Source organism: Solenopsis invicta, chromosome 8, assembly GCF_016802725.1.
Source record: "Solenopsis invicta isolate M01_SB chromosome 8, UNIL_Sinv_3.0, whole genome shotgun sequence".
Lineage (NCBI taxonomy): Eukaryota > Metazoa > Arthropoda > Insecta > Hymenoptera > Formicidae > Solenopsis > Solenopsis invicta.
Genome location: NC_052671.1, coordinates 15696811 through 15710162, shown reverse-complemented (window position 1 = coordinate 15710162; position 13352 = coordinate 15696811). Strand labels below are relative to the sequence as shown.

The window sequence follows — 13352 nt, the reverse complement described above, 5'->3', positions numbered from 1 at the left end:
TCAGACAAAATGGTCAATACACTTCTGTTGGGAAACTTGGTATGGCATTAACAGGCAATGTAGTGACAAGGCTTTATCAGATAATTTTATATAAGACTAAGCAAGAGTACATATCTGTCGCTACAGTGACACATGACTTTGCCTACACTATACAAGTGAACAATTATGCTAGTTATTATGATAATAACAAAGAAAATTGGTCGATTTTATTTGAGAATAACGAAAATTACCTAGAATTTGCAATAGAAGTAGGACTAGCACGTTATTTTACACTGCAAGAGAAAGGAGAGACTGTAATTTACCAAGATCTAATGCCGAGTAATAAAGACATGATAGCTAAAGAGGGGGATAATATATGCATCAGATATTTTGTGGGGACTGAGATTGTACAACCTTTTAAAACCAACTTTACAATGTCACAGACAATGACAGTGGAAATATCAACAGACGAGAATTGGGAAAGAATTCTTTTGGGCAGTGGCAAGGATCTGAAAAGAGTTTTATTTTTACCACCTAGTAAACAGGTATTTTCATAAAATTTTTTTGGAATGTCATATGTAAAAATGTCTGTATTAAATAGTTTTACATAGATTAGTTTAGGTCCTGGATTTCCTAAAGAGAGAGATGTTATGCTGATAATAGAGATAACTGATATACAAGCTCAGGAGGAAAATCCACTGACGCCTAAAAGTTCAACGAGTGGTAAAGCAGCTATAATATCGAGAATGGCTAAAATGGGTCAGCCTATTTTACCAAAAATGCCTCTACCCTCCACCACTGATTCCGAAGATACTGAGGTGCTCATATTAATATTTTCTATTCTTAAACAGAAAAAAAATTTTGGTCTTGAAAATCTTTCTCTTCAAAATGTTAAATATTAAAATAAGATATATAATATTAAACAGACAATTTGTTTACATGTGTGTGAAAAAATGTTGTATAATTTTAAAGAAATTATATTTATTATCGTTAAATAATAATTTTTATGAGTTAAAAGAAAAAATATTGGATAGAAATTACTATCTTCAAATAAAAAAATTGAATTTTTTAATACTTTTTTTTACAACAATCATATCTTGCTTAGATAACTATTATATTATTAAAATAAGAACATATTTAAAAAATGTAAGATTATAAAATTTTTTATAAAAGATTAAATTATATGTATACAGTACAGGATGATAAAGATCATATTTTCAATTAAGGTACCTGAGCCGAATAAGGCTCACCTAACTTATTTTATTTTTTATAAATTCTATTTATAAAGATATTGAAGTAAACTAAATGAGAATAAAATGTTTATTTCACTTGCCAAAATAAAATTATCTTCTATATAAAATATTTTTAAGTAAACAAAAAAGAAATGTTTTTAAACTCTGACATTAGGCCTTATTAAATTCTTGTGCTTTTAATAAGGTCCGAATTAAAAATAAATTAAAAATAACAAAGGAATTAAATATTATTTTCCAACTTACTGTTAAAATGATTATTAATCACAAATACGAAATTCTTTAAGATCTATATTATTAGTAAAACATCACAATTATTTTTAATTTTTTCTATAATTAATATTTTAACTTTAAGAAATTCTGGCTATTTTAGTGCAATTTTAGCTTATGGAAAGTTAGTATCATTGAAAATCGTTATTCACTGTTGCAAGTCACATACATAATAAACAAATGACAATGGCTATAACAATAAATGTACAAGTGGGTCTTATTTATTAATACATTATTTATAAAAAAGTATATTTATTCCAAAAAATTGATATACATATTTGTTTTTTCCTATAGTTAGAAAGTTTAATAATATTATAATATGTTGTAATAAACTATAAAATAATCTATACTTATTAAATTTACAACACATTTTTAGAAAAACGACTGATTTACCCACTTTATTACAAGCTTTTATTGCACTGAATAAATATGTTGCCACTGGTATTAATTTCCTATTTAGTCTTTATCTACTTCCTATGGCATATCTTTTAAGCATATATTTCAAACAAAGTGGGTTTTTAAATGGTAAATTTAAAAGTGGACCTTATTTAGTACTGGGCCTTACTCGGCTCAAGTACCTTAATTGAATTTATTAATTTTCTTTAATAAGCAAACAGAGTATTAGATATAAGAAAAAGTATTTCAAAATATCTAAATAAAAAAATATGTAATAATAAATTAAAATAAAAATTGTACTTAATTTTTTAATAAAAAATTCATTTTTTGATATTATTTTGTACTAGACATACACTTTTAGAAGTAATAGTACAGGCTCACAAAAGTTTATTATAAAGAGCGTGAATAGTCATTTCTAATGTATTTTCACCCACTGAATTCATTGTCTGAAGTTGGCTACACATAATTTTGACAAAAACGAAATCCGAAAAGTAAAAAACGATAACTTCCAGGGTCTTTGTGTCATAGTGCTGGCATCACTTTTTTTCCAAATTTTGTTAGTGCCATGCGAAAGTATCAACTTTTAGCTTGAACTTGCATTTTGTGCCATATCTATTTTTCGTTTGATGCAACTAAAATGAGGAACACTGATCGCGTGCGATCAATATGAATATGCCCATCAAAATTAGTTTTTTGGAATTTTAATTGTTCCTTATTGAAAAAAATCTGACACGTCAAAGATATTGTAAATTACATAAATTATGTTATCATGCACATATGATCAGTATCTCTTATTTTAGCTGTATCTCGAAAACAAAAAATCAAATCAAAATAGGATAAATCCATGTTAAAGTTAAAAGTTGATACTTTTATATGGCATTAACAAATTTGGAATAAATTTGATGCCGATGCTGGACTTTTAAAATTCTAAAAATCTTTGTTTTTACTTGTTTGACTTAATTTTTTTCAAAATTGTGACATAATAGCTAAGTTTAGAATCTAAACTTTAGATGATAAATTTGTATTCAACAGAAAATACATTAGAAATGATTATTCATACTCTTATAACAAACTTTAGTAGGTTTGTGCTATTACTTCTAATAGTATATGATTTATCTTGTCTAGTGCAAAATATAACAATATCAAGCTATATATTTTTTTGTTATTATTTCATATTTTCTTTAAATACTTTGAAATGCTTTGATTTTCCTGTATCTAACAATCTGTTTGTACTCGTTAAAAAAATAGTTACACTTACAAGTTCAATTTGTTGAAGAGTGCATGATTTATTTTGTTCAGTATTGTATAAGTAAAATTAGTAATTGTTATGTATAAGCAAGATTATAATTTTATGCAACAATGATTGTTAAATAGAATATATTAGTTTTGATAATAATATTTGATATTGTTAATCAATTAAAAAATAAAATAAACCAAACATTAAAGTCAGAACGCTGTTCGTAATGTGTAAAGATATTCAATATATTCATTTGATTCAACACATAATCGTTTAAGCTTTGTCTACTTTATTTTTTAATTGTTAATCACAGGGTCAGATACAATTCTCTTTTTTCTTGATATTGTTATTTCTGTATACTAATATCAGAATATTTATTATCGGGAAAAACTTGGAATTTTTAAGTATTTTATGTTTTATCCTTAAAATCATGGATTTTCATAGAATCTTATTGGTTCTTAAGGAAATTTTCTTTTAATTTAAATATTTTTTTTTTTAATATGTTTTTTTATAATTTTTCTTATTGCAAAATTTATTACTAATAAATATGGCATATTCTCGTGTAATTCGTAAGATTTTATATATGTACATTTATACATTCATACATATAAAATAATTTAATAACAGTAGAAGATAATATAGCGTTTTAAAAAAAATTGTTCAATCACCTTCCAAATTCCAATAAAGTGGTTTGTGTTATTGCGAATAGATTATTATATGCTTTTAATTTATATTGTTTTTTTTTAGTACTTTCTAAAATTTGAGAATTCAAAACATAAATGGTTTTTCTTTATACGATTAGAAAACATTAAAAGACATTATAATAAAATAATATTAAAATTCTTTAATCGTATCTGGAATATAATTCTTAGAATATCTGGAAATTCTTAGGAAGTTTTTTTACAAAGTTTGAGTGAATACTCTGTAAACTTCATAAAATGACGAATAAAATTTATGGTATTATTGGTTTAATCTGAAGGAAGCAGTATCGTTTTGCAGGATGATGTACCTCATAAATCTTCTCGTCACAAGAGGGTTAGTCACATTTTGCAAATTTCTCCATTGAAATAAAATTTATATTTTGCTAAAATGTTGCGTACTCCATTAGATCGAACAATCAGAAGGAATTTCGCAAAAGAAGAATTTGTCCCATGAATCATTGGAAAGAAAGGCCCTTCAGAAAACTGTGGAATCTAAAACTGAAGTGCCTTATACAGATTCTAGTACTTGTAAGCCTCTAATTGCTGCATCTCCATTAACGCCACAATGGACTCCATCATATTTTACTGTATGATTTAATATGTATCCTTTACATCTAATTGAAATTTATTGATGTGTATGATTGTAAAAGATAGTCAAAATTACAGGGACATTATGTAACGATGGACAATCAGATGTATCCCGTAACGCAGACTGTAAATCGTACAATACCGGCAACTTTGGATCCCGGAATGAATATGCTGCTATCAGAGACGAGAATAGCAAACGCAGAAATACGAATGGGAATGTCCAAAATATCTGATAATATCCAAAAATTATTAGATAAGGTATGCATATAAGTAAGGGATTAGTAATATCGCTTATTTGCTGCAGCAGACATAACTTAAAAATTATTTTTGCAAAAAAAGATTTTCAATATGTGATTGAAGAGCTGATATTTTTATTCCTTTGCGATCAGTAAAGCAAATTGTTACACTAATATTGCATTTAAGGCTCTTGAGTACTCGCTGCGGCCATATTGAAGTCGTGACGTCAGAAGCGAGAAATTGCGTGAAAAGACACGTAATTTTGTCAAACATGCCATTTGTAAATGAAGCCAATTTGGATAAAACAGACTAATCAGATGGCTATAAAACACTTCTAAATGTCGGTCACGACTATCCTTTTTTCGCCTGTCAGTAAATAGTTGTAAAAAAAACACATAAAGTGACGCCTATTTAGACAGGAAAACACACGGATAGCTATTGAAAGGAATGAAAAATTTACTTTTATGTATAAAATTCAAAGAAACTTTACTCGCGATCCATTTTTACGAATTTGGTAAATACGAGACAAGTCATATTTTCACAATGAAACACATAATAACAAAATGTCATGCACGACATCTCATCGTCAATCTGTCACGTTTCACGTGTATTAGTTCTAATTTTGTCCGCGACGGAATGTCGTTACCGTCAACGCGGAGTTCTCGGCTGAGGAGTCAGGAGCCTTAAAAATAATATTACAAAATATTAATGATTTAAAACATGGCTCGTGGCACGCAACGATTTCAGCCAATTTTCAGCTTGATTCCACCTAATGTTGTTCTCTCATCAACGCGCGAACAGTTTGATTGCCTATCAGCATTTGGACTGCATGCGGAATGGTGAAAAAGAGAAATAACTCTAAGCAGAGCTAAGCTGAAAATCGGCCGAAATCCTGATTTAAAACATTCAAACTGGAAAACTTTGCTTTTTTGAGTTATGTCATTTTTGTAGCAAAAGAGGAACGTGTTGATTTTTAAATTGTTACGTGTAGTTCCATATACTTGAACTTCAAAATGCGACAACTCCTACAAGTGATAAAGCAACTTTGGATGCTTCTTGGAAAATGCTCTTAGCTCTTAATGCATCTCAAGCAGGAACAAAGGATAATCAATTATCAAAAAATGCTGACAACGATATGCCCGATGAGAAAATTCGTGAGGCACAGATCAAAATAAGTTTCTTAGAAAATGATTTAAAAAGATCAAAAGGTGATAATTATCTGAGATAATATATTGTATTAGAGTCGCCAATACTGGTATAGTCCTTTCAAAATAGCATCTTTACTTAAAACCTAAACGGTGTTCTATATTAATACTGATAAAAACATGATCTGCTTAGATAATTGAAGAAATAAAAATCCATAGTTCATACTTTTATGGCTTTTTTCTACATGAAACCTACTTGAAAAACGAATTCTTGAAAAGCACGAATAAAATTTTCATAGTTTTCTCATGCAAATTATGTAAGCTTAAACAATAGTGAGTACTAGATTATTAATAATATTAAATTATTATACATGTTAATAATTTTTTTTCTAAAATTGCTTTATTTATACTTTTCCTTTCATATTTTCTTCATAGTGCAGTTGTGCGATTTGAAACATAAAATTAATATAACAGCGTAAAGCGGTACACTTATTCAAAAGAACAGCCAATAGATCTGGTTGCGCTATGTTCGAGTTGACGTTGTCACTTGACCGAAAAGAAAGTTTACTTGATAAAAATAGTAAACCTGCAGAATAACATAATAAAAGTAAGGTATTTAAATCGATAAAAAAAGCATTACTTCTTTGACTACATGTGGACGCAACATTGAAAATTAATGTTATCATAGGCAAGGTTACCAGACTTATTTCTGTTCTCACAGAGAAATATACTGATGCACTTCTCCACTTTACGTTTTATAGCAATTTTATGCTTCAATTCTAACTTTTTGATTTTATAAACTTTGTTGTTTAATACAACATAATATAAAAACATCCAGCATTATTTTGCAATGAGTGCAAATAGTCATTTCCGAAATATTTTTCATTATTAATCAGAAATCCGTAAACTAAATTTGGCTGTTACATCATATGGTGCTCATTTATGAGTCATTATTAGTTATGATACTTTTTTCGCTTATATATGATTCATTACCAGTGAACTGGTTAATTATGATGTGTTAGCCAAAAATTAACGGAATTGTTTTTAGCAATGAAAAATACTCTGGAAATAATTCTTCATACTTATTGCAAGAAAATAATGCTGGACATGATATTAATATTGAGCACACGATTAATATTCCTTATTTTAGCTGTATCTCGAAAATGAAGAATCAAATTCAAATGGCACAAATGCATGTTAAAGCTAAAGGTTAATACTTTCGCATGGCATTAACAAAATTTGAAAAGAGTTAGTGCCGGTGCTACAATGTAGTGAAACTAGAAATCATCATTTTTTACCTCTAATGCCATTTTTTCAAAATAATGACATGATAGCCAACTTTGATTTGTTTTCCGCAACTAAAAATCTATTAGGGAAACATTTTGTTTATTTGAATATCAAAAAAGGTTTATTTTTACTTAACTGTATTATAACAAAATACAAAATAGCACTATAAAAACTGCTATTTGATAGAGGACTTTCTAGTTTGTATTTATGTTTTCAAGTATTATTTTTAATTATTTTATTTATGAAATATTGTGTACAAACAAAATGATATGCCGGTTTTGGTGACTTTCTTATTTATAAAAAATATTTATAACAAATATTAAAATAATATTTAATAGTATAATATTAGAATATAATTTATGTGTTATAATAATTATTGAATTATCTTACTATATTATTACAGAAGAAAAAGAATCACTGTTACAAGTTAATGAAAATCTGGGCAAGAAACTTCAAGAATTGGAAGCAAGATTAACCGATACAAATAATGAGTTGAAGAAAACTAAAGAAGCCTTAGAAATAGCTAAAAATACAATTGCACGGTGTAAAGAAGAAAATACTAGTCTAGAAAATACACTTTCTCAGTGTCATACACAGCACGTTCTACAAGCTGACGCAACATCTTCCAGACAGAAAGATGTGATGATCATATTTCTAAATCTTATTATTAAGCAACTTATAATTTTCGTATTCTCAATATATTATTTTTTATGAACTTGTATTATTTGTTGTATTCTATAGGTTGAGAAGAAGAACAAAGAAATTAAGCAAATAATGAATAAAACATACCATACATTATCAGAAAAACTTGCGGATGAATCACGTTCTGAACTATCCTTTGATTATGTAAAATCAACCATTGCAAATACAATAAAGGTAAAAGATTATTTATTTACTATCACTTATTTGTTACTTATTTAACATAATTTAAAAATTATTTTTGTGTTTACAAAAAAAGAGCTATTCTAAAAGAATTCCAAGATTTTAAGAGAATTCAATGCACTAAATGAAAAGCTAATGATATTTTTATTCTGCTACAATTATTAGACCAAATAGTATATCAAAATTTAAAACTGATATTACATGATTTTTATTATTTAAAACATTCACTGGAAAACTGTTATGTCATTGATGTAATAAATGAATGATATGTATAGCAAATTTTAATAAATGAGTAATACGTATAGCAAATTTTATTATGTTTATAATCTAAAATTTGTGTTTAGCATATCACTTTACAAGTACTGTATGAAGATTCTGACGAAGATACAGAATCTAAAGCAACTAAAGATGTGAATACCACAATTATCAAAGCTGCTGATCATCAAGTTGAGGAACCAACAATTGAGAAACATATCGAGAAGCCATCATTAAACCTATATAGTAATAATAATCTTTCGATAAAATGCACCGAAACTTCACGATCTACTACGGTGATAATCTTTACATTCATATTTTTCTAAAAGTGTTTATACGCATGTTTCTATGAAAATAAATTTTTAATGCCTTATTTATCATTTTAGATTATGCCTATATTTGAAAATGAACCACCACCTGTTCCTCCTGAGGACATTGATGATGGCGATAGTGATTGATTCCAACATTGATCGATTTTTCTAATTTATTATTAATTCAGGTTACAAAAAGTAATAAAATATTTCTTATATTTAGTATTAAGGGGATGCTCAACCATCAAGAATTGCCGACATATTTATATTTTCTTCGAATTGACTTTTATATCACAAAAGCCTTTTACACAATAAAAATAGGCCCAAAAATATACCAAGCAAGAACAGATTTTATGAAAAAATCGGAAGAAAAATTCACTTATTTTTGGCTAGTGCAATTGTCATCTGACATTCTAATGCCTATGTTATTGAAAATCTGTAACTCGTACGTTCAAAACAAGACACTCTTCCCAATTGTAAAACATTTAGGAACAAGCCTGAGTTTATGGAATTGCGATCAAAGGCCTAACAAAAAAAAAAAAAAATATCGTGTTAGGCGTATATGTTTAGTTTAGAGGAGATAAACAGTGATAAACAGAGCAATAATTGTGTTAAACAGTATATGCCAGATCTTGCGTTAAATGGCACTGAAATTGAAGAACAAGAATAGATAATATCCATGAGTGCGTTGGATAAAGAGCGCTAGTCTGCTCATCTGGCATTAGCTCTAGTCCCTTATTTTTCGCCCTGCGCGCGTGCCGTTCGACTCTCGCTCGAAAAAAATTTTAATACTGACGCACAATTGTCTAGATCTCAAAATGTTGGCCAAAAATAGAGATTTTAGATTTAAACGAAAAAAAAATATATAAGGATTTTTGAAGTCGCTGATAACGAATTTAATATAAAAATTTCAAAATTCAAAATGGCGGATTTAATATGGACGAACACTATTAAAAATTATTTGGAATCTTATATAAATTGGGGTACAAGGGTATTCACGATGGCTAATTACGATTATGAGGTTACAATTGAGAAATTAAGAAGTGTATGTATGGTTGATTTTTATTTCAAATTTTCACAGAGTAACAGTTATAATGAAATATAATTAAGAAAATAATTATCAAGATTTTAAAAAAAGATTAAAACGGTTAAAAATATTTAAAGAAAAGATTTATAAAAGAGATTAAAAAGAAAAAAAAAATTTAAAAACATTTAAAGAAATCAGCCGCAAGCACTATCGAAACCATTATCATCTTCGAAATCAAAATCGGAATCATAATTATCGCAAGTTTCTACAGGATTGTCAGACTCATCAGGGAAAAGTAGAAGCTCTAAGGCCTCCAATGACAACTTTTTACTTTTTTTAGTGATCATTTGTCTCATGCTCGTAATTAGCGGATCTAAAGATAGCAGAAGCCAGTAAAACACATTTGTCACTGTGTTTTTGCGTGAATTTTTTTGAAAAATCCTTCACGATATTTTTTTATGTCCTTATTTTTGGCTTCCTGGGCATATTCGAATAATTGCCCGATTGGCAATACTGATTGAATTATTTGAGCTCCATGTATTAAAACTTTGTGAACTGTCGTGGACATGTAATACTAAGGAAACTTGGCCACACACATTTCCGCAGTAACAAAACAATACTTTTGAAATTTTTCAATGTTTACATTGTATCCACTTGACATGACCTGCAAGATAACGTGAAATCGATTAATGAAATCTTTGTCCCATCCTAGGATTGTAACAGATACTAATGAATGTTCGAAAAAATGACGAGCCATATTGCCATCGTCCGTCGTGTTACCGTAATCTGGTTTTGAACGATCCACAAGAAGACTTAGCTGTGTTTTAAATTTCTTCTGAATTTCCGATTCTCGATTGCATTTTTCCTTTCTGTTGATCGCGCTTGCCATTTCTTACTGTCATGTTTATATCTAAGGAGCAAGTTCTTAAAAAAATGGATCCATGTGTGTAACGTTGATAATCCGTAACGCAAATTAGAAACGTCAATTTCTTTATGTTTTACTAAATCAAGGTTATTAAATTGTTTTGATGCTGCTCCTAACTTTGGCTTCTAAAATTTTTTCATAAGCAGGATATATAAGAGCGTTTTGTTTTTTCATTGATTTTCTAATAAGTACTGATTTTTGGATAATTTTCCTTCAATGACATCGGAAAGCGCAGAATCGTCAGACATTTTAGTAATACGGGAAGTTGCAAATTTTAATGCTGTTCTGTATTTCTCAGCTCGCGTTGATGACATTATAATTTCTTTTATGATACTGGTAGCACTAGACTACTGGCTCCAGAAGAACGAAGGCTCATTTCAATAGCCAACAATAATTCCAATGTGCTTTATGATTTATGTAAATCAGTGGCTCTTTTCTTGGTTCGATTACTTGCTTCCTCGAACTTCATAGATGGTCGACCACGTTTTTTTTGACTCCGCGGATTTCGATCTTGCTGTACTCGTTGTAACCATACACGAATCTGCAGGTTTTTCATTTGTTGTACAAACATGCTGGAGTACATAATCGAATTATTGTAAAGAATTTTAAATCTTACTTTAAGTTTTCTTGAAAAATTTTAATTAAAAGTGACATATTCCTATATTAAATTTCAAGGTCAACAATATTAAGAGAATATTTCGAAGTACGTACGTTAATAGCCATAGAAAAAAAAGCCACTGTTAATGATATTTAAGGAAACGTTTTATTATTCTATGATATTGTTTCCATCTCGGTTGAAGTTTGGACAACACATCCTTAACCTTTTTTCGATCATCGAAATGAATGATAAAACGTTTCATTTTTGCAGCAAAATGTTGTTCCACTAATAAAAGCTGCATATGAAAGTTTGAATGCCAATCATTTCGTACAATCTCGAAAAGTTCCCGTTGACTGCAGACCACTTTATCAATACGCGATCCAGACATAAAATACAAACATAATGCAGTATTAAATATAAACAGATTTTTTTCAGAATAAGCATTATTTAATGAGTGAAATAAGAAAAATTATTTATACAATTTAATATTTTTGAGGAGTGTTATTTGAATGATTAATTGTAAAAATGATTAATTGTAAAAATTTATGAAAAGTCAACGATACCTTAAAATAAGACACCCGGTATATATATATATATATATATATATATATTTATTTATTTATTTAAATTATTTTAGCAATGAAAAGTCGACGTTTACTATTTATTTTTCAAAGACAGGTAGTCCCCGACCCTTCTACCTGTGCGTCGAATCCTAACTTAACAGCTGGCTTGACATCGTTGTATTCAGAATGGCCTTACAACGACAGGGGCAGAATTTTTTTTCAAAATTTCATTAGAAAACATCTTAAGCTATATGCTCAATGCGACACCTTTACAGTTTCTCGTGGCGTGATAACTTTTTCGATGATTTACGGTAAAAGTTTTTATAAGAGAAGTAATTGTATAGATAGGACTTTGACATGATTTTTATTTATGCAGCGTATACATTCATAAAAAAAATCAATATACGTAAATATTCTACATATCTTCGTTAATACTTTCCATCAAACAGAATTCAGAAAAGACACTTCAATAAAAAGTTATACACACTTGAAGAACGTCGAATATTTCGAACGCGCTCAGTGTGATTCACGTGTTCTGAGAACGGTCACTTTGAACTAATGTAGCACCGCAAATATAAAAGAACCATTACTTTCCCTTTGGAATAATATGCAGTAGTGATTCCTCTACAAAATTCTATGATACTAAATTCATAATTATGACTTTCATTTTTTGCATTTTTGGCCACCTTTTTCGAGATCTAGACCACTGCGATATCGAGAAAGTTCGGTCCTAGGTTAAGCATTTCCTTAATTACACGTAATACGTATACCCTTAATGTGTACATATCTAAAACATCGTATTATTTTTAATAATTTCTCGTCAAATGGAGAAACATTTTGTACATCTAAGACTTAATAAAGAAAATATTTTTATTAAAATCTTTTAGTTATATCATACACATACATCATACATATTGTAATATACATACATCATATACATAGGCATGTTTTATCTTGGCAGATTCATCTTGATAAAGTAATTAAATATAAAAAGATTAAGTAACTTGTACATTAATTAGAAATCTTAAAGGTATAGGACCACAAAAAATTTAACAAATAAAATTTGTCTTTTATTATACACAAGTTTGTAAAATGGAATATAAAATTACTAATTTAGATAAGATTTGCTATTACTGTTTGCTAATATATGAAAGACTAATTTCTGCTTTAATCTGTTTTACGTGATCTACTAAATTCTTTATATTTTTCGCCCTGTAAAAGAAATAAAATATATTAGAATAAAGTATATTAGAAAAGCAATTAACATATTGCACCCTTGCTTTCAAAAGTGATACAAAAAAGTTTTTCAGAAAAGGGAAAAACTATTATTCAACTTAATAGAAAATTATTGATTATAGAGTGACTATAGAGTAATGTTTACCTAACACATAATAAAAACTCGAAAATTACATTTTTTGAATTTTATCATTTTTAAAGCAAGAATGCAAAATGATAACAAAAATATATTTCTCAAAAAAGGAAAACAATTTTTTTAACTTGACAGAAAATTATTGATTATAGGCCTTATAAGGTAATTAGAGATATGCGAATTGTTTGAATTAAAAATCGAATCGTATCACAGTTTTGATTCGAATATATTTTCGAATCAAACAGATTTGAATTTGTATAGTTCAAAAATCTCAAATCTTTAACAGTTTGATTTCGGTCGTCATTACTTTTCTGGTTATAAAACCTGCATAT

At 28.3% G+C, this 13352-nt stretch overlaps 2 protein-coding genes across 4 annotated transcripts in view; one reads left to right on the top strand and one right to left on the bottom strand.

The window, feature by feature from the left end:
• LOC105197169 (FK506-binding protein 15) overlaps nucleotides 1-11223 on the top strand; it is a 264070-nt gene extending 252847 nt beyond the window's left edge. For 2 of the 3 annotated variants that reach the window (XM_039452428.1, XM_011163413.3), the window contains 10 exons: nucleotides 5-524; nucleotides 591-797; nucleotides 4132-4167; nucleotides 4241-4420; nucleotides 4488-4679; nucleotides 5650-5866; nucleotides 7494-7729; nucleotides 7832-7966; nucleotides 8317-8523; nucleotides 8614-11223. In XM_039452428.1, the coding sequence (XP_039308362.1) occupies nucleotides 5-524; nucleotides 591-797; nucleotides 4132-4167; nucleotides 4241-4420; nucleotides 4488-4679; nucleotides 5650-5866; nucleotides 7494-7729; nucleotides 7832-7966; nucleotides 8317-8523; nucleotides 8614-8685 (2002 nt within the window). In that variant the 3' untranslated portion in view covers nucleotides 8686-11223. The remainder of the gene's footprint in view (nucleotides 1-4; nucleotides 525-590; nucleotides 798-4131; nucleotides 4168-4240; nucleotides 4421-4487; nucleotides 4680-5649; nucleotides 5867-7493; nucleotides 7730-7831; nucleotides 7967-8316; nucleotides 8524-8613) is intronic. The other variant, XM_039452429.1, reaches the window with a different exon arrangement.
• A 1280-nt stretch (nucleotides 11224-12503) lies between these two features.
• Nucleotides 12504-13352, bottom strand: part of LOC105197170 (nuclear pore complex protein Nup88) — a 97667-nt gene continuing 96818 nt past the window's right edge. The window contains exon 13 of the mRNA XM_011163414.3: nucleotides 12504-12863. Coding sequence (XP_011161716.1) covers nucleotides 12782-12863 — 82 coding nt within the window. The 3' untranslated portion in view covers nucleotides 12504-12781. The remainder of the gene's footprint in view (nucleotides 12864-13352) is intronic.